This window comes from Neovison vison, chromosome 6, assembly GCF_020171115.1.
Source record: "Neovison vison isolate M4711 chromosome 6, ASM_NN_V1, whole genome shotgun sequence".
NCBI classification, from domain to species: domain Eukaryota; kingdom Metazoa; phylum Chordata; class Mammalia; order Carnivora; family Mustelidae; genus Neogale; species Neogale vison.
The window spans coordinates 76,947,659-76,969,976 of record NC_058096.1 but is presented as its reverse complement, the minus strand read 5'-3'; the positions used below and the strand labels follow the sequence as shown (position 1 = coordinate 76,969,976).

Below are 22,318 nucleotides of genomic sequence, written 5' to 3'. Positions count from 1 at the left end.
TAAGCAGACTCTCCTAAGAGTCAGGACATCAGATGATGGTAGCTAGGACCAAGATGGTGGTGACAGAGGTAGAGAAGGAAGGTAGAGAGGAAGAGAGGAAATAAAAGGTAGAGAGGAAATAAAAAGGACTACTTAGGATGGCTACATAACTGGACTTCTTGTTGAAGTGTTGGATGAAATGACAAAGAATGAGATTATCAAAAAAGAAAATCCCCCAAATTTCTGGGATGGCAATATTTCTTAAGAGAGGGTAAGCAGGGCTAGGTGTTGGGGGGCTGGAAGGAAGAGGAGCAGGTCACAAGTTCAGTTTTAAACTCAAGTTTGGGGGCACCTGCGTGGCTCAGCAGGTTAAAGCCTCTGCTTTCGGCTCAGGTCATGATCCCAGAGTCCTGGGATTGAGCCCCGCATCGGGCTCTCTGCTCGGCATGAAGTCCGCTTCCTCCTCCCTCTCTGCCTGCCTCTCTGCCTACTCATGATCTCTGTCTGTCAAATAAATAAATAAAATCTTTAAAAATAAATAAATAAGTAAATAAACTCAAGTTTGAAGGAGGAAAAGAGACACAATATTTTGATAGGCACTTAAATATACCAGTCTCGAATGCAGAGAAGTCTCGGCTGGTGCTGTAAGGTGGAGTTGTCTGCATGTAGGTAGTAACTGAGGCCTGGGGGTGTGGCCGAGAGCACCTAAGGAGAGGGTAAAGTGAGAAAACAGCCGTTCTGATTTAATGGCAGGTAGGGAAGGAAAACCCTTCAAGGAGACATGGCATCACCAAAGAGAGAAGGAAACCAGCAATGCTGTATCAGAAGCTGAGAGAAGACACTGCTTCACCAACAGAGAGATCAATATGAGTAAGTGCCACTGGGAACATCGCTGTCACTTGTGACCTCAGTGAGGGGTGTCTTGGTAGAATGATAAAGGCAGAAGCCAGACTGGAATGACCAGAGGAAGAAGTGACAGTAAGCACACAAGATACTTTTGGAAAAGTTTGGAGAAAAAGGAGGAGGAAAGAAATGGGAAAATGGGATCATGGGGTAGAGGGAGATCTAAGACAGGGGAGGGCCTTGCACATGTTTTAATGGCACCAGAAAGAATCCGATGGAAGATTTAACAGGAGGAAAGCAAGATGGCTGCTAGCTTGAGGTTCCTAGGAAAACAGCCAAGGACACCTAGGGCCTCCTGAGCCAGGAGCCAGAAGCTGAAGTCCAGTCCCAGACCAACCAGGGATGTGTGGAGGACGATCCAGGGACAGGTCCTGTAGGCGCACTATTACAGGTGGACTCGTGTACCTGAAGATATGTAAGTCCTAACCCTGTACCAGTGCACATGGCATTATTTGGAAATAGGGTCTTTGCAGATATACCTGAGTTAAGATGAGGTCATAAAGAATGAGAGTAGGTCCTAATCCAGTACAGCCGGCCGGTGTCCTTACAGGAGAAAGGATGGCGGCCAGAAAGAGGCAAAAACGCAGTAATGCCTGGGACTACCAGAAGCTGCAGGAAATAAGGAGGGATCCAGCCCTCGAGGTTTCAGGTGTGGGTCTGCCTTAAGGACTTCTAGCCTCCAAAACAGAGAATAAATTGTCATTGTGTGAAGTCATCTACTCTGTGATATTGTTACAGCAGCCCTGGGAAACGAAAAGATACATACATGCAGGGAAAAGTGGAAAGGGAAGAGCTGCTCTATTCCTCATGGCAAGATTACCCTCCAACATCAGGACCCAAGCACCTTGGCAGCATCAAGAGGACCACCAGTCCAGAGACTACAATAGTTGAGAAAATTCTACAACAGTATCACTGGGCTCTGGATAAGTGGACACGCAGGCCAGCCTCCCACACCACAGAAATAGGGACCGATTAATTTGGATCTCTTCTAATTAAGGTGTCACATAATACCTGAGAAGTTTTAAAAAAAAAAAAAAGAAGAAGAAGAAGAAGGGGAGAGTCCCCCATTGCTGCCAAAATGTGCCAGGGCCTCCTGAGAGGGCCAAGGGAGGAACCAAACTGACTTAAGGGAGCAAGACTCCCCTAAAAGGCAACCTAGCACTTCCCCCCCCCACCCCTCCCACCCACCCCCACCCCCCGCTCCAACACCAGAGCCACATTTGCATCAAAAGCCACATCTGAAACTCAGCTCTTTACATCCACTCGCATCTACATGGCTATTAATATTCACCCCATCCAAACCACACCTGCAGGCCATCAATCAGAAACTGGGGGGACCAGGGGAGCTTAACACAAAACAGCAAGACCTTCACACCTGTACAGAGGAGCAGGCCAAAAGGGAAAACAAGAAATCACGGAAAGAATGCTAGCACTCGCTGGCCATGAAGCAGCATATTCGTGGTCATCTTCATAACCAAGTGGCTTGGACACGACAGGACTCATTTTACAAAGTGAGAAACTGAGGCTCAGAGGTAGGTTAAGTGGCCATGTTGAGGATCAGGCCCCCAGTAGACGCAATGTGTTCCCCAAAACAATGAGAACTTCAGGAAGACCAGTGTGGGTCCAACAAAACTACATTGGAATCCCGGCTCCCATTCCTGTGAAAGGGATGTAACTGCACCCACCTCACACGCCCATTTTTTTTTTTAAGATTTTTATTTATTTATTTGACAGACAGATCACAAGTAGGCAGAGAGGCAGGCAGAGAGAGAGGAGGAAGCAGGCTCCCTGCTGAGCAAAGAGCCCAATGCAGCTAGATCCCAGGACCCTGGGATCATAACCTGAGCCGAAGGCAGAGGGTTTAACCCACTGAGCCACCCAGGTGCCCCCTCACACGCCCATTTTAAAGAAAAGGTGAAAATCATGTGAGGCACTGAGCACAGTAACAGATAAAAACTTTTTTTTAAGATTTTATTATTTTTAAATACTCTCTACACCTAGCATGGGGCTCAAACTCACAAATCCCAAGACCAAAAGACACACTCCACTGACTGAGCCCAGCCAGGCACCCCTTAAACTAAGCCTTTTAAAAATCAAATCATCCTCATTATAATTACAGGTCCTTTGAACAGCCAGCATATTTAGGCCCAAATCATATACATGACCAGGTACTCAGGAATTCTTCAAGGAAGTAGATGGAAACGTCCACCAAGGAGTTGAATACATGCAGTTTCTAGAGATGTCAATTCCCCATAACAACCCTCATCCTATCTACCCAACAGTGGCCTGGTGAGACAGGCAGTCCCACCTCATTATAAAGTGGGAGGGACACCTGGGTGGCTCAGGTCATGATCTAGGAGTTCCAGAATCAAACCCCAGTTCAGGCTCCCTGCTCAGCACGGACTCTGCTTCTCCCTCTCCATCTGCCCCTCCTCCCGCTCCATCTCTCACACTATCTCAAATAAATAGAATCCTTAAAAAAATATAAAGTAGGAGAGTCTTTGATTCAAATTATATCTAAATATACTTAACATTTATTCCCCTCTTATCTAAATAATTGTATCCATTAATTCATATTCAAATCAAATTCAAATGCATGTCATCTTCCAATATGAAACACCTGGATGTAGCTCTCAGAAAAACTAAGAAAACAGCCAAAGAAAAATACTTGACTTTTAGATTTGCATGATTATAAAGGAGGAAAAGTAATGCGTCCAGCAGTCTAGCCCACCCAGAACTGTGTTTAAGGAAGCCTCAAAAGACAGTTTTCTCTTCAGAGCCCCCATTGCTCAGGTAAGTCAGTCCGACACCATTCCCGCACTGCATTCACATCTCAGGTAAACTCTTCCTGTAAATCATATTTTTCACTTAGTACTGGAAACTGCCTCCTGCTGTGCTAGGCAACTTGAGGGCAGAGAACATAAACACAAGCCACGGTTTCTGTTCTCTGAAGTTAACTGTCCAGTGAAGCAACTCACACCTACCCCCAACCTGACTTCTTCTGTTTATCCCTCTGTCTCACACCTAATCACACCACTGACCCCATATTAGGCACACACCTGGAAGAAGGAGCGTTGTGCAATTTCTACCAAAGGAACTGCTAATTCATAAAAAGGAAAACGTATTGCGTGAGACAGATAAAATGGGTGTAGGAAAAATCCAGTGAAACTGCAGATCACCCTTCCTGCCTGGAAGAGAAAGAAGAGACTGGGAGTTTCCCTTTTTTGTTGGTAATGGTGGCAATTTTGTTCCTTTGTTTTGGGTCAATTACTGGGAAACAAGCTACAACTTTGAGCCAAGAAAACAAAACGTCCACCTCTGCAAGTGTTGTCTGAAAGCTAACCTCTGCTAACATCTCTCAGACTCTACCCTTTTTATTTTCAGGAGGCTTGCTCATCCCCACCTCTTTCAAGGAGCTTAGCCAACCATCCAAGCAATTGTGGTGATTAAGCAACACCAAAGCGGCCTGGGAAGAGGTAAAAACAGGTACAGAAGGCAAGACCTAAAGCATGGGACACACAGTATAAACTAAAGCTCGTCCAAGACCTTCTGGCCAGTTCAGGCTAGAAGTCACAGGGTGAATGTGGAGGAGAGTCTTAGGGTTCCGTCCCCTTGGCAATCAAGTCATTCTAGATAGCCATCCCATCACTGAAGACAGCACAAAAATGTTACATGGAGGTCCTCGAGCATCAGGACCTAGCATCCTGGCTGTCCCAGCTGGGTGTCCGAGAAATCGGAGCATTTTCCACAGTCCTCTCGTTGCCTTGGACCAATCTGTCACTAACTGCCAATTCTCCTCCAGTCCTGTTTAAAGCTCCGACTGGTCAGGCTCTTTTTACTTCAAGCCATGGTTACTACAGCCACCTCCCTCGCAGCCTCCCCGACTCCACTCTCTCCCCCACCAGATTTATTAGGCATAAGCTAGCAAGAGCAATCCGACAGCAGGACCAACGTGAGCTCCTCACCACCCCCAGAGCCCAACGGGCTGGGACACCAAGCCTGATCTCAGAGGCACCACACCCCTCGTTTCCCCTGCACCTCTCCACTCTTCCCGCCTTCAGCTTTTTCTTATGAAAGGGCCCAACCTGTCCCCATTCACTCAGATCCTGCCCCTCACACCCTACTCTCCAGTGAAACCTCCAAGCATTTCAAACCTCTCTTTTCTGAACTCATGCAGCAGTTTTAGCCTCGCTACATATAGAGAATAGTTAAAACACGGGCTCAGAAGTCCAACTGCAAGTCCGTCATTATGCAGCCAAGTGACTTCAAACAAGTCAGTGCACACCCCCACCCTACGCCTCAGTCTCTTCACCTGTAAAAAGGAGGTAACAGTACCCACCTTAGAGGTGTTTGTCAGGCTGGCATAAAACCAAACTTTCAATGTACTCAGGATAACCAAAATAAGCAACACTGGATATCATGACAAGATGTGGCACTTTACACACCATACGGAATGTAAACATCAGTCCTCCATTTTAAAATAAATTAATACATCACCACTTTCTAAATGTTTTGTGTGTATCAGTGAAGCAGATGTTAATTTCTTGAGCAGAGCCTCAGAGTGTGGTCCACTATGGTTACTGACCCTCGAAAAGAAAGTTGCAAAAAGTACAAGAACTTAGAAACTTTCACAGCAATTTGTCATTGCCACTACATTCAAGCTGTATTTTTCTAGTAAGTCATTTTAATCTATCAGTCTGCAACAGATTGAAAATTAATTAAAGAAAAAAAGAAAAGAACTGGTCCCTCACTATAGCTTTTTTGAGAAGCACTGTTCTAGAGGGGACAGAAGCAGACTTCTATTTCTTTTCTACACCCCCACATCACCTAGCACAGTGGGAGGTATATATCAAAGACAAAGTAAATGAAAATATAATTTCAAAAACATTTTGATTGTTTAATAAGAACTTAAAAAGCAAATTCCATGTGAGTAGTCAAAATGTAAATAGTATCTTCAATTCATAAAGAAACTTTTTTTCAAGAGGGAGCTGCTATTTAATCTAAAACTGAACAAGGAGTAGAACAGCTCTGACCCCAAAAATATTTTCCATACTGCCTATTAACACAACATTGTGTGAACCTTTAAAAAAAAAAAAAAGAACAATGTCAATATTAACCTTCCTCACAGAACTCAGGAGAAAGGTAAATTATTTAGCAATGCCTTGGACATAATTTTGATAGAGCCCCCATACCTTTATGTAAATCCATGTCTTAGCAAAAAATCTCAATGACACTTCAGACAAAATACATTTTTATTAGTTCTTCACTGTTGCCAATGCCTTAAATGGTCCTAATCTCAACATCCTCATTAGATTAATCTATGAATGAAATGGCTGGAAAAGGAAAGCAGCAAATTCTACCAAATTTTAATTGACAACAAGGCAGCATTTGCATAGCTGAGCTGTTGCACACTGGATGTGGGCTGAAGGCTAAGTTTGCTCCTGCTGAGGAAAATCTTTGCACATTAAAACTGACTCTGAAAATGCCTGTAGAAAACGCAAGATAAACAGGGAGCCCCAAAGAAGTCCTGCCTCCACACCTCTCTCAGAGGCAGCAATCTAGAACACTACGCATAAAGTGTCACTGTCCTAAGGACCTGAGTCCCCTGGCCCCAGGGCCAAGTCGGTCTTGCTCAGCGATATCCCTGGTCTCTCCAACAGTTTTAAGTTCTACTTCTCTCTCAATGCCCCCTAAAATCTACAGACATGTTTAAGCTTTAGATTCAATATACTCTCACCTTACTGAACTATTTGCAGTTCACCTGAAGATCATGTCCTATTTCCCATCTCTCTGCCTTTGCTTATACCATCTGCCCAGAAGGCCTTGTTACCTGGAAAACACCCCCATCCCTGAAGACTTTTCTAATCCCACCAAAAAACTGAGGCCTCTCTCATTTGTTCCCAACACCCCACTGAAATGTGCAATGACTTCACCACCTGGTGAACAGGAGTGTCCGTCCTCCAGTCAAAGTCCCTCAAGGGCAGGAAGCATGTCTTACACATCCTGGCATCCCCATGCCCCATATCAGGCTTCTAATAACCATTGGCTAATAATGACCATCTGGTTACCAGATCCTGTCAACACACATTTAACTTTTACCATACACCAGACTCTCTCCTGGCATCTAGTGATTAGTGGGGAATAAAAGGGACCTGGTCCCTGCTTCACAGAACTCATACTGGTTGAGAGAAAGAGCAGATAAATCAAACAAAAACCTCGCTGAGTGCTGAGGAGAAAGCAGCACTTCACAGGGATAAAGTGAATAAGGCAACCAAGCAGCAGGAAGCACCCATGCAAAGGTCCTGGGGAGAGAAAATGCTCAGCTAAGAGACCACCAATATTGCTGGAACCTCACCCAATGTTACCTCTCCCCTTTGGCCACATCACCCCATCCTCATCTCCCTAACAAGTGCCCTCCTCAGAGTTCCTGCTAACAGGGTCCAGGATCTACAAGTCCTGAAGAGTTCCATCCTCTGCCTGCTTCTCCATCTCTCTGCACATTCAACAGGTAATCATAGTTAGGATTTGAAATATCTATGCACATATCACCCCAAATCCACCTTTCCAGCTTCCACTACTATATACTCCAACCTTGAATCCTGAGAGGCATCTCAGATCCAATACATTTAGAAAGGATCTTTTTCTCTCCATCCCCACCTTCATCACCTTGGAAAAAAATTAAGTTCTTTTGTTCCCTACAGCATGTTGGCTTTGGGACCACCATCAATCTTCCTACCCAACTATGTGAGCCAGTGGCTCTCCAGGTCCAAGCCCTCTGTGATTCCCAAGAACTTCCCAATGACAAATCTGTGTGAGGCCAAATTGTCTTCAGATCTTCCAATCAAAACAACATACTGTAACAGAATGAATGAAGAAGTAGATGTGAGGGGTACCTGGATGGCTCAGTGAGTTAAAGCCTCTGCCTTCGGCTCAGGTTATGATCCCAGGGTCCTGGGATCCAGCCCTGCATCAGGCTCTCTGCTCAGCATGGAGCCGGCTTCCTCCTCCCTCTCTGCCTGCCTCTCTGCCTACAGGTGATCTCTGTCAAATAAATAAATAAATAAAATCTTTAAAAAAAAAAAAAAAAAAGTAGATGTGAAAATCTAGACCTTAAAGAGATTTACAAAAATGTAAGACAACGCTACTGTTTTCACTAAATTTTGTTTCTAAAAAGTTACTGTTCATAAAAAAAAAATTTTTTTTTTTAAGATTTTATTCTTTAATTTGTCAGAGAGAGCAAGCTCGAGAAAGGGGGCCAGCAAGCAGAAGGAGAAGCAGGCTCCCCACAGGGTAGAGAGCTGATGTAAGACTTGATCTCAGGATTCTGGGATGATGACCTGAATGGAAGACAGACCCTTAGCCGACTAAGCCACCCAGGCATCCAAAAAAAAAACAAGAAACAAACAAAAAAACACTTTAACAAAAAACTGGTTTATTACCATTAAATGGATACAAATTTCTAAAGTTTTTCAGTCTTAATTTCTAATAAAGGAAGTATTAAAATATAATTGACACAAACAAAAGCTCTACAGGATTCTCAATAATGTTTAAGAATGTTTAGGGGCCCTGAAATTAGAAAGTTTGGGAACCACTGGCCTCAGCTAAAAATGTTGGTATATTCTTGTACTCATCTCTTTCTCTCTTAGCCCACACATCCACTTTATCAATTCTGCCACCCAAATAATCTTTCTCTTAAATACTCTCTTTCTTCCCAAGCCCTTGTTGGTCCAAAAACGGGCTCCTGAAAGATATCCACATCAAATCTCAGAACCTGTAAATGTTATCTTGTTTTGGAAAAGGGTCTTGGCAGATGTAATTCAGTTAACGATCTTGAGAGGCGATGATCCTGTAATACCCAGGTAGGCCCTAACTTCAGTAACAAGGGTCTGTATAAGGCACACCCCCAAAAAAACAAAGGTGAAGACGGAGGTGAAAATCAGACTGAGAGGGCCCCAAAGAAGCCGAGGAACACCTGGAGCAGAAAGAGGCTGGAAGCAGAAGGAGGGGGTTCTCCCCTAGGGTCTCCAGAGTGAGTGCAACCCTACCAACACTGCTTGTGGACTTGCTATGAAAGAATAAGATTCCATTGTTTTAAGCCACGTGATTTGTGGAAACTCATTATGGCAGCCACAAGAAACTAATACATCCACCCTCAGGCATGGAATGTCTGGGACCCAACTTAGGCTGACTCTTCACCTCAGTATGACCTTCAGAGTCACTGTCCCCTCACACTGCAAACATGAGTCACCTTAAATCTCACTCCTTGAACTTCACACCCTGGAATGACCTCACCAGCTCCATTATAACATCCAAATGCCTCAACTAGGCCTACAAAGGCCCCCATAACTCGGTCCCACCTTTCTTTCCCACTCCGGCCCAGCTCTCTGCTGCATAATCCACACCATGCCTCAGGCCCACAGCCCAGAGCACATCCCACATTCCTTCTGGCCTTTTGCACAAGCTGCTCCCTCTTCCCCAAAATTAATTTTCTTCCATATCCTCAGCCCCATCCACTCCTACACATCCTTCAAGTCCCAGACTCAAAAATCTCCTCCTCTTGCAGGTCCTGTCAGAAAAATGGGTCACTCTCTCCTGTTTCCACAGCACTTTGTACATTCCTCTCAAAGAACATCTGAAACATTGTATTCCTTATTTACAAGTCTATCACTTCCTCTAGACCAGGGTTTCTCAACCTTGGAATTACTGACATTTGAGGCCAGATAATCCTTTGGTGGGGTAGGGGGAGCGCCCTGTTCAGAATACTGAAGAATGTCAGAAACATTCCTGGTTTCTACCTACTAGATCCCAGGGTCAGCTTGTATGTGCACATATGTGCATATACAAAGTAAAGCAAATCAAATTTCTGAAAATATTGCTAATGTCCTTAAGTGGAAGGGGGGAATCACCCCTAAATGAAAAACACCGCTCTATAGTGAAGTCTTTTGGGGGCCCAGGACCAATGCTCCTACCATTCGTTTATTGTCACATTTACTCACAAAAGAAATTTGGGGTCCTAGGTTTGGGTCCGGTGCTATGCTCAAAGCCAGAGACACAGAAAAGTTTTAAAAGGAATAAAAAAAAATTTAAGGGGCACCTGGATGGCTCAGTTAAGAATCTGCCCTCAGCTTAGGTCATGATCCCAGGGTCCTGGGATCGAGTCCCACACTGGGCTCCCTGCTGAGTGCAGAGTTTGCTTCTCTCTCCCTCTGCTGCTCTCCCTGTTTGTGCTTATGAGTGTGCATATTCTCTGTCAAATAAATGAATTTTTAAAATAAAAATAGGGGTGCCTGGGTGGCTCAGTGGGTTAAAGCCTCTGCCTTTGGCTCAGGTCATGCATGATCCCAGGGTCCTGGGATGGAGCCCCGCATCAGGCTCTCTGCTCAGCAGGGAGCCTGCTTCCTCCTCTCTCTCTGCCTGCCTCTCTGCCTACTTGTGATCTCTGTCTGTCAAATAAATAAATAAAATCTTTAAAAGTAAATAAATAAATAAAAGTAGAAATAAATTTAAAAATAGTTTCAGGCCCTTTCCTTATGAAGCCACAGCTGGCAAAGGGCCTACAAGGTGTTCAACAATACTGGCTGAATGACTCAATTAGATTGGCAAATACATACATTCATATATATATATATATATATACACACATATATATGTAAATACACATACATAAATATACACATACACACACACATATATATGTATGCATATGTATAGTAATATTTCCCTCAAAACATGGAAAATAAAACCCAAGGGCTAAAACTCTTCTCCTCAGAGCTATAGCATTTCATAACTAAGGGGGAGGGTTCATTTGTATAGAACACAACATGTAAGTATTGCTCCCTGGAAGTAGGTAACTGGTACAACCTGTCTATTTGTATCTCCCAAGAGAGCTACACATAAATAAAGGAGCATCTCAACCAAGAAAATTAAAACTAGATGGGATCGATCCCCAACACACAGAGCCCACAAAGGCCAATGCCAGAGCTATCTGCACCAGGGGCCACAGAGCTGGAAACCTTCCACCAAAACACCGAAGACAAGAGTGCCTGAGCTTCCACAGTGTTCTTCCCTCTGCCCAGGAGACCCCATTCAAGATTCCGGCAAGCTGAAAGATCAAATGGTGAGCTAAACAATCCCCAGCTCTCACAGAGACACTGGGTGCCCCAAAGTGCAGAGAAATTCTCACTGCCAGGACGAAGAGAGAGAGTTTACCAGAAACAGTGGCTGTGTACAGAGAGGAGGCCAAGTAAAGTTGCAAGAACAAATCAGGGCACAGAAGTGCCTGGCCCAGATCTGCCTAACAAGTCACTTTAACCTCTCTGGGACTCCATTTCCTTTTGTAGTAAATGAGAACAATGCATCTTTAACTTGCCTTATAGCTCTAGACATTCCTGGTTTCCCCCAAACCTAGTACAGAACCACAGAATCTTCCTCTCCAAACAGGTTAAGGATCTTCCTTTCTTCCCACTTCAACCCTTCCTGACAGAAATGGAAATAAAGCCATTTCCATTTCCTCTAAGCTTCTTTTTTAAAGATTTTGTTTATTTATTTTTTTGACAGAGAGAGAAGAAGAACATAAGCTGGGGGAGGGGCAGAGGAAGAGGGTGAAGCAGACTCCCCACTGAGCAGGGAGCCTGATGTAGTACTCAATCCCAAGACCCTGGGATCATGACCTGAGCTGAAGGGAGGCGCTTAACTGACTGAGCCACCCAGGTACCCTTCTCTAAGCTTCTGACAGGCACTGGGCAGAATTTACTACATAACAGACAAGATAAAAGTGCTCTCTGTCTCTTGCTGTATATCCATCAAACCAGAGAATAGGAGAGTCCTAAAATGTGCATTCTCTGGAAAGGGGGGGGATGGCACGGAGGGCTCAAGTTGTGATGACCTCAGGTGCCAATATATACATGAAAAGTACCATAACAGGGGTGCCTGTTAAATAACAATAATTATTTAAATAAATAAAATCTTTTAAAAAGAAAATTACCATGAAAACATCAGAATGCTTTCAGTTACAGGAAATTGACAACTGGTCCAAAATGGCTTCAACCATGTGGACAACTACTGTTTACTTCAGGAGTCCAGGGAGAAGTGGTCCTAAGGTCAGTTCAGAAGCTTAATTTCCATAAAGCCCTTCAACCCCCCTCCCCATGTATTAGCTTTTCATTTACAGGCTTGTTGTCTCATAGGCACAAGATAGATGCCCTAGCTCCAACTACAATATCCTCTAATTACTTTTCCAAAGATAGAAAACTAAGGAGCTATCAGGGCATTAAGAGACAGCATTCTCCCCCTGTGCCTGCACTTTTCTTCAGTAAGAAAAAAATTCTTTATAAGTCCTAAGGTAGACTTCCACTAAATCTCTTCAGCCAGAATGAAGTCATATGCTCACTGCTAGCCAAAAGAAAAGTTAGGTAGGGGCGCCTGGGTGGCTCAGTGGGTTAAGCCGCTGCCTTCGGCTCAGGTCATGATCTCAGGGTCCTGGGATCGAGTCCCGCATCAGGCTCTCTGCTCAGCGGGGAGCCTGCTTCCTCCTCTCTCTCTGCCTGCCTCTCTGCCTACTTGTAATCTCTCTCTGTCAAATAAATAAATAAAATCTTTAAAAAAAAAAAAAGAAAGAAAAGAAAAGTTAGGTAAGTGAAAGTCTGTCTGGCTTTGAAAAAAATTTTTTGTGGTTAGCAGGTAGGGGAATCCTGGGATAAGAATGATAGTCAAGTAGCCAACTAAGTGGTGCACACAACTACACCCAGCAGTGTGGTGGTAAATGTTTAACAACCCGTTTTAAAATTAAAAAAAAAAAAGAAAGAAAGAAAAGAAAAGAAAAATAACCTACTCTGTAGCATTTTGCATTTCCTTGGTGTAAATACTCCCATTATGCCACAGTTCAAGATACCAAAATGATATGAACCAGCGGACAAAATTCTCAGCATCTTAAAAATCAGAAGGTACACACCTGCTCTAGCACACTGCTGAATTTATACCTCACATTTTTTAACAATTTAAGTTTACAACACTCCTTCACATTCAAAGCAAATCTAGATGACTAGGTATTCTTCCCAACTCCTAGTCAAGGAAAAGGACACAGCACCCCAAATCACACAGTGCAAGCAAGTGGCAGTACTGGAATGCTCAGGTAACAGCCCTCACCGCAACAGCCAGGGTCAGGTGCGTGCGTGTCTGTCCCTACACCCTACCAGATCCCTCTATCTGCTAATCAGCTAAGGGGTTCCAGCTTAGTTTGGAACCAACAACAAACAACTCAACCAGAATTACCTAATAATTATTCCTAAAGCTATTCCCTCCAGTGACAATAGTAGTGCACAATTATTTTTACAGCTTTAAATAAAGAGTAGTACAAAAAGAAAACAATCAGCCCTAATCCCATCCTTGAGAGGTAACAATTGTTCACATGTGGTTGATAAACCCTCCAGATTATGTAGGCTATATTTTTTTAGGTAAAAATAATTGTAATATAATGACATTTTCATTATGTAGATTTTCCTAAACAAAGAAATCGGAATCAAGAGGACAGTATAATGAACTTTGTCACCATCACCAGCTTCTGATATTATCTAAAAACAATTAAAAGTGCTTCCATGATCCCTTCTCTGCATGGAAGGTGTAGGAGGTAGGCACCTCCCTCTACACACCCTTGGACTTCTTCCCTCCACGTGGCTTGCCCCACTCAGCCTGAGGTCAGCTCTTCTCCAGGCTCAGAGAACACTGCTAAAAAGAACCCTTGCCGACCCCTCCAACTTCTCTACTCCCTGCCTCATCTGTCAAGAAGCCTCACAAGCAGGGTTCAGAAATGCAGTACAAGAGAAATGCAGAATACATCACAATTCTTAGAGTTTCCACTTGCACTTACTCCATCCTACTTCTGCTTCAGTCTCACGTGTACGCACACCACCCCCTCCTTCCCCCCTCACCCCACAAGAGGCAAGGCTGAACAAAGATCCTAGGATTCTGTTCGCCCTCTCCTACGTAGTGCTCCCCCAACACAGTTTGCCTTCCAGACTTCACTCTGGGGTCCTCGAACTTCCTAAAGCATCACATTTCATGACCCCATTTGCCAGCCTAAGTGAAAAACCCAAGAGGTTAACAGACAGTGGCTATACCGAAAATTAACAGCTTTACATGAGTCCCCAAAGAGCCCAATTGAAAGTCCAGGCCCACAGTCAAACAGTAAACTCCACTGCCCTGAACAAGTCCAAAATCATCCTCACAGGACAAAGCAAGACCTGCTCCCCAAAGCCCCATTTTAGCCAAGTGCACACAGAAGGGAGCTGTGGATATTTCAATCCCAAGGCAGGGCATTCTACTAAGCTATAAACCATGAACAGCTGAGAGAAAACAAGCCTATTCTGGGAACCATGGTTATGAGAACAGAACTTCAGGGGGGAAAGTAGCTAAACTCATCCACACTATTTTGTACCAAAAAGTACTAATACTTCAAATGGTAGATTTGTCTAAAGATTTTAATACATCAAATAGTGGGAAGCGGGTAGGAAATATGGGAGAGTCTGGTTTACAACATTTTCTAAAGATAACCAAAACCATTGTTCTCAAACTTTACGTATTTAGGAATCACCTGAAAAGCTTGTTTAAAATGCAAATTCCTCAGCCTCCTTCCCAGAAATTCTGACTCAGCAAGTCTGAGGTGGGCCATTACATCTGCAGGCTTAACAAGCATCTTTGACAATTCTGCTGCAGGTGTTAGCAGACCCTGAGAAATGACAGCCACTTTTGTTTCTACTCCTTGGCCACAAAGTTTGGGTAGCAACACTTCTGCGAGCAGTAGAGAGAAGCAGGGCCTCTGACCCAGTGTGTCGGACACTGATTCTGGCCTAAGAGTCCCATGAGACAAAAGTTAAACATACAGATGTAAATATACAGAGATTCCTCCCCAGAACACTGGTATTCAGGGAGGTCTATGATGGGCCCAGGAGCCAGCCATCTAATCTCAGGAGGAAGCTTTTCCCCTTTCCCTTCTGGTCCCCCAGGCCACTAGTCAACCTGTCCTTTCTTCCCAGGCAACTTTTATCAACAAACATCCTCCTTCTCAAAGATTATAAAGAAACAATTTTCTCAAAGATTACAAAGAATCAAATTTCACCTCCCCTCACCCCACCTACCCAGCTGTCTCTAAAATAACCTTTTAATGTGTTTTAAGAGTTTTACAAGCTAACAAGAAAACTAACAGGCTTTGCCAAAATGAAACAAGCACTGGGGCAGTCAGATGTTATAAATACAACTGCTCATTAAGAGTTCTTTCTGCATTTTATTAATTTCTGCAAGAATTATTTACTGAGCTCCTAGTCTAATCCCAGGCACAAAGCACTCAAAACTGTGACTACCACAGACGAGCCCCCCTCATGCAGTTTACATTCTAGTGTGGAAAGCCATGGAGAAAATCAACAACCATTTCAGTGACCAGCACTGCCAAAACCTATTAGCACAAGATAATGAGCTAGCAAGAATGAGGAAAGATGGGTTACAAGGAAGGCTTCTTGAGACAGAGTCTCTAAGAGCTAAAGGACAGGAAAACGATAAGGGCAGTCAGGGACAGGAACAGACACCAAAGAGCTGAGTCTCCTGGAAAGGGAGAGCAGTGGCCACTGGTCCTACCACACAGCCAGGAGGGGAATGAGCAAAAAGTCTGCAAAGAATCAAAAAAGCCCAGAGGCCAACTCTCAAAGACAGGGTCTTACGGATATGATATACAAGGGGAAGTCCTGGGACTCTTTAACAAGGGAGGAGTTATCCCAGTAGTAGTCATCCGAACAGAGCACTCTGTGTGCCAGGCGTGGTTCAAATCTTGTTTTATCTTTCCAGCAATCCCAATGTGGTAGGAACAAATATGAACCCCATTCCACAAGTGAGATCTGAGTCAAAAAGGCAGTAAGTGATGAAGCCAGAACTCAAAGCCAGGTGGTCTGGCTACAGGTGGTGGTTGTAGAAGTGGACAAGGCCCAGATGGTAGGGCCCTGATGGCCTAGGCAAGGAATCTGTTATTCCAAGGGTAATAGAAAGCCATTAGAGAGGGACTTAGACTTCCTAACTCCCTCCCTTTGATCTGGGCCAAGAGAGCACAACTTCTGGGAAAAGCCCCGTACACCCTGGCTGAGTTGGCTGCTAAACCAAACTACTACAGATTCAGCCATCTACAGATGCCTAGACCTGCCCTACCTAGATCAGGCAGAACTTTTCTAGCCTCTGCAGAACTGGATGCCTTCTTTCTAGGTCAGGGTCTTTAAAGTGGGGCCATGGACCAGCAACCATCAGATCACCAGGCATCTTGTTAGAGATGCAAATTATGGGGCCCTGGCTCAAAACTACTGAATCTGAAAAACCATTTGTTTTTAACAAGCTCTACAGGTGATCTGGATAGGTCAAGTTTGAGAACACCTGTTCTGGGTTAATCACATGCAGACACAACCACCACTACTCCACCCACCTTCTCCAACCCCCCACCAACCCCCTTCCACTACTTTCCCAAGGTTTACTGGACTTGTCCTTGGGCAGCCTCTGAGCTCCACATCCAGCCTTCTATCCCCTCTACTGGTGGGACTCTATCTAGAGTTCTTGATGCCTGGAAATCTCACATATTGGCCCAAACTATTTTTCTAGGTAATTTGACTTTCTGAAAATATTTATTATTCAGCTGTTTAGGTCTCTCTCTTTTTTTTTTTTTTATATTTATTTGAGAGAGAGAGAGAGTGTGAGAGAGAGCATGAGAGGGAGAAGCCGACTCCCCATGGAGCTGGGAGCCCGATGTGGGACTAGATCCTGGAACTCCGGGATCATGACCTGAGCCGAAGGCAGTCCCTTAACCAAATGAGCCACCCAGGCACCCCTGGGCCTCTTCTACCCCAGGGTAAAATCCTCTTCCTTCCTACTTCTAGGGTTTAACTTTCAGCCTTGTAACCTCCAAGGTTGGATGTCAAGGATAATCTCTGCCTTAACCTAGACTTTCCCCTACACCCTTCAATCACCAGATTTCCTCTTTTTATTCATTCATTCCCACTTTCATTCATACATTCCAACAAGTATTCACACCCTTAGCATCCCAGGAATGAAATACACTAGGTGGCATTACTTTAGTGATGCTTAAAAACAGCACTCATCCCTGCTCTCACAAAACAGACACTTTAGTGGGGGATGGTGGCATGCAAATAAATACAAAATTACAAATTATATGGTTATACTAGAAAGGCCTCTGAGAAGGTCATTGGGCTGAGACTGACGGATGAAGAGACAGGCCCTGACAGCATCTGGGTGTTGAATCCATGCCAGACTCTAGTCAGTCTAAACGCTTTACGTGTACCACTCATGTGATGTTCCAAAAGCCCAATAGAACTAGAAGAGGGGATACTGAGGGAAGGGGAGAATAAAGAATATATGTAAACAGGAGCGCCAAGTTTCAAACCCAGGCAGTCCCGGCTCCGGAGCTACCTCCTCACCACAGGCTAAGGTGAGAAGAGTGGGGTGAAATGGTGGGGGTAGGGGTGGATAAGCAAGCAAGTGTCCAGGCAGACAGATCCGTATGTATACAAGCCCACAGGCAGAGATAAGTCAGGCTGAAGAAGAAAGGAAGACAAGCATATTAGTGAAACTGGGAAGCAGTGGACGGATTAGAAATGTATGTGGGAACTGGACAAGATATCCTGAAACATGTATTATGGAGTATAAGCGGAAATCAACAGGTGCCTGGGTGGCTCAGTTGTTAAGCATCTGCCTTCACCTCAGATCATGATCCCAGGGTCCTGGGATCCAGCCCTGAGTCAGGCTCCCTGCTCTGTGGGGAGCCTGCTTCTCCCTCTCCCACTCCCCCTGCTTGTGTCCCCTCTCTGTCAAATAAATAAATAAAATCTTGAAAAAAAAAAAAAAAAAGAAGGGGAAATAAATCAAGGTGACTCTCAGTTTTCTGATTCCTTTTCAAGGCTTGAGGACAGTCAGAAAATAAAGTATTATAACACATTAAAAAAAAAAAAAAAAAGTCCTGTGGAGTGCTGATGTACAGGTAAACTCTCAAAAGAATATAGTCAATCGGTCAAGCAGGTTAAAGCTTCCAGCTCACCCCACCTTCCCCTCCTTCTCCACAGGGGATCTTCATTCATGGGTTCCAGTCCATCTTCCAGGAGCTGTTTTCCAGAACACCACTTGCACTGGTTAACAATAATAAGAGTCACACCTATAGTAATAAGAATAGCTTCCACCAGGATGAGGGTTTTTCTTACACAAATGCAATGCTTTTCAAATAAGGGTTCTCAAAATTTTCTGAATAGAACAACTATACTAATTTACAAATGAGAAGTTATGCAAGTTGCCCAAGGCCACACAACTGCAAAGAGGCTGAACCAGAATCCAAATCCAGGTCTGTCTAATTTCGAAGCCCATACTTCCTCCATTAAATCAGCATTTCCCCTTATGTGGGATAAAGATCTCTAGTAGAACACAAGTTTTAAATGCTCAAGTAAACTTCTTTAAGATTTATTTATTTATTTGACAGACAGAGATCACAAGTAGGCAGAGAGGCAGGCAGAGAGTAAAAGGGAAGCAGCTCCCTGCCAAGCAGAGAGCCCAACTCAGGCCTGGATCCCAAGACCCTGGGATCATGACCTGAACTGAAGGCAGAGGTTTTAACCCACTGAGCCACCCAGGCGCTCCACAGGTAAACTTTTTAAAGTTTTAATAGTTATAGTCTGGTTTTATTACGTGTAACCCTATGTGCGTGTAAAATCAGCTAGATAAAAATTTAATACATACATAGGCACAACGGGATTCTAACTTTTGCATTACTTATTTATATGTGAATCATGACTTCATGTGTACTGCTGCCTAGGAAACAAAGTTTCTTAAAAGTTAAAGAAAACGTGAGAATAAAAGTACAGGTGATCCAGGGATAGGGGAGAACTCTTGAAGCAGTTCATAAATAACTGAAGCTTGTGAAACACTTCTCACCACACCACCACCCAAGAACAGCCAAACACCTGTTCCATATTGTACTCAAATTTGGCTACAGTCACACATAACTCTGACTCTGCTCCAGAGGATGAAATACTGGCTGCCTTGGGGGAAAGGGCATAATAGCAGAACAACACGTTTTAGCATAAATCCTTCTAAACACAGTATTGGTTTGGACATAAATACTAGTTCCGTGGTCCAAATCCTCTGCTTCTTTATCACACTTTGATTAAGTCAGGTAAAGCTTTCTTGGGCCTCAGTTTCCCTTTGTTATAAGGAAGTTACATAAAATGGGCTCTAAGGTTACTTCAGTTTTAGCATTCCATAAAATGTTGCAAAATCCTAAAATCCAAAATTATTTTTTCCAATCAGAGAGGCCCCAATCCTCAATGAGCACTGACCTGAGGAATAAACGCTAAATAAGCCCACATGGCATCTCAGACGACCATCCCGTAACTAGGGAGATGCTTTTAATTACACTTCCCTCTGGAAAATGTGGCAAGACCGTAAAACATGAGAAAGATGAGCCAATCAGTATCCTTGTCCCCACCAAAAGTTTTAAAAATTCCTGACACTAATGTTTAAGTTACTAGCTTTGTTACAGTTGGTCCTTAGTGTCTGCTATTCCTAGTCCTTAACAATTCACTTTCATCTGGGTGGGATTAGCCCAGAGAGAAATAGGTGGATAAGAAATCTGCAAGATCTCCTCAATCCATCCTCATGTTAAGCCTCAACTGGGAACCACCTGTAAAACCAGCTTCAATGTGAATTACTCCACGGATGCTCAAACATGTTTATGTGCGTAAGCCTCTAAAAGGAATTGCCACTCCTAAATTTTTAGAAACATTAACAGAAGTTTAACCAAAACTATTACTGAAATAGATACCTTTATCAAAAAGGAAGTCTTAAGGACCCTTCCTGCCTTCTTTACAAAACCCTTTCTGTGATATCGCTAGGCCTCCGAACTTTTAATAGAGGGTTTTTAGATCCCCATAAAGAAGTTGTGCAATGCACTCACTTAGCTTTTTTTGCTGAAGAAAATAGAGAATGGGTGGGCTGCAGCTGGCAAACTCAGAAAGCACAGCTGGGTAGCAGGTGATCTTAAAAAAAAAAAAAAAAAGAAAGGCAAATCCCTGGGCAAATTGTGTAGCCAAGGGTGATCATTATAACTGGAGAGTTGTTACATAATTACTTCTTAACTACTGACAAAAACATAAATGGCTATAAAATGCTATGGTTACTCTAGACATTGAAGCTAGTGTACCTAAGGCAAGAGTCAAGCTTTCTCCAATTTCATTCAAAGAAATAAGCAATCTCGGGACTTACTACCCTTCCAAGGTAACCCGTCTGCTTTTCCATATACAAAACAGCCTCCAGCAATTAAACCAATCGCCTCTAGGGACGAAAATCAGGCTCCCCTTAATATTGATTTTTTTTTTTTTAAGAGAAAAGGGGATACACAAAGAAGTACGTCCAAAGAGCTAAATATTTGTTCACCTCGATAAAAACGACTTCCACTCCGAACTGGAAAATTTTAAAAGAAAAGGTCTCCCCCTCACCCCGCCCCCCCCCCGTCCCTGCTCAGCTGGCGCAAAACGTAAGACCTGTGTCGGATGCACTGCATTCCAGCATTTTTCAAAAAGTTTACGAGGATTTACCGAAGCAGCGGGGAAAAAAATAAAGCCAGCAGAAGCGGGGGAAAGCGAGCAAGAGGGTTTCGGCAAAGAGGCACCCGGTGAAGCACCCGGCGGCGCCGTGCAAGGCCCGGTATCGGGGAAGCGACCCGGCACCCAGAGAGCGAGCACCCCAGTGGAGCGCAGAGACTGACAGCCGCTGGGTCTCCGCCGCCGGGGGGTCCCCTAGCCCCCCAGCCCGGTCACCGCTGCCTGGCCCCCTCCCCCCCCCCGCAGCGCCGGCGATGCCCGCTGGGCCAACTTGGCCCCGGGTCAGCGCTGCGGAGCGCGGCCCCAGTTGCCGGGGAGGCCGCCGGAGCCCTTACCTCCTTCTGCTTGGGGTCCTGCGGGTAGACGTCGGGCGGCCCGAGCCGGGGGCGTTTCAGCGGTCTCTGCTCATAGCTGAGAAGCCCGAAGGCGGCCATGATCTCTCATGTTAACCGGCGAAATGAATGAGAGTTGGAGCTGGAGCAGCCGCCTCTGAGCACCAGGGAGCAGCACTTTGCAGACAGACTCCCTCTCTCCCCCTCCTCGCTCGCTCACTGTGGCGCTGCAGGCAGGAATAAAGCAGGTTGGATGCTGCCGCTGCCCGGCACGCAGACACGCACTGATGGGGGCAGTCTTCGTCGGGCACCCAGCTGCGCTTCGGCCCCGGGACGCACCGCTCGGGTGGCGACGGCGGAGGAGCTGGAGGTCCGCCTGGGTCTCCCGCGGCGCCAGCCTCCCGGTTCTCCCCAACCACCACCACCAGCCCTGTCCCCAGGGGGAGGAGCAGCTGATGGGAACGTGTGACTTTTTTCACCAATGGACCCAAACCCACCCCAGCCGGACAGAGGGTGGGGGGTGGGGGAGGGGTAGTGGGGGGGGGAAAAAAAACTTTTCTTGGCGCCTAGGCGGGTGGCTCAAGTGCTCACCCAAGGTGAGGGTGGCCCTCCAGCCCCGGCAAGAGACTGCGGAGAAGCCCGCCCCCGCCCCTCTTCCACGGCAGGGATCCTTCCCGCGCCGCCACGCGCCCCGCAGACCCCGCCACCTGGGCGCGGACCCGGCCGGGGCGGAGGGAGAGAGGCCTGGAGGGGTGGGGAAGGCAGGGATGCGGACTGGGAGAAGCGGCCGGTGTCTCCTAGACGCCTGCCGGGCTCCGGTGGCGCATCCGAGGCTCTGGTCCCCTCGGCGGCTCCGGGCAGGCGCTGAGGCGCGCTGCTGGCGGTCGCGGCGGCTGGAGGGGGCCGAGCTCACGGTGGCGCGGGGCCGATTTAACCCTTTGCTGCCCCTCCGGGGGCTAAGAAAAAGGGGGAGATGGGCTGGCTGCGAGCGCCGACGGGCACAGCCGGCCCGCGGACGTCTCGGACTCCTCCGGCCCGCCGCCTCCCCCCCCGGCCGCAGCTCCTCCTCCCCCCCGCCCCAACAGTTTACCTGTTGGTCCCGGGCTAGTGGGTAGGGGCCGGCGGCGGCGGCGGCACTCGGGCGGCCACAGCCTCCATGATTCGGGCTGGGATGGGGGGGGTGAGAGGGATTGGATTGGATTTTATTTCTGAGGTATCAGTCTCGTCCAGGCGAGCTCCGGGGACACCGCGAAGTTTGCCACTGTCTGGGGGCGGCGGGCGACGCCGGCTCGCCGCCGCCGGCGTTCTCGCCCCCACGGCCCGCGAGCGCGAGCTTCCGAGTTGGCGGACGGCGGCGCGACGGCCGCACTGAGCATGCCCAGCTCGGCGGCCGGACCGCGGAGGAGTTGGCTGCGAGCGCGCTCCGATCCGCCTCTCCGGGTTTTCGCAGCCGCAGAGCGCGCAGCCCGCGGGCCC

At 46.0% G+C, this 22,318-nt stretch overlaps 1 protein-coding gene across 2 annotated transcripts in view; it reads right to left on the bottom strand.

Moving 5' to 3' along the window:
* Window positions 1-22,096, bottom strand: part of MED12L (mediator complex subunit 12L) — a 317,830-nt gene extending 295,734 nt beyond the window's left edge. For both annotated transcript variants that reach the window (XM_044251605.1, XM_044251606.1), the window contains exons 1-2: window positions 21,933-22,096; window positions 20,846-21,069 (exon numbers count right to left, since the gene is read on the bottom strand). In XM_044251605.1, the coding sequence (XP_044107540.1) occupies window positions 20,846-20,944 (99 nt within the window). In that variant the 5' untranslated portion in view covers window positions 20,945-21,069; window positions 21,933-22,096. The remainder of the gene's footprint in view (window positions 1-20,845; window positions 21,070-21,932) is intronic.
* Window positions 22,097-22,318: the final 222 nt, after the last annotated feature.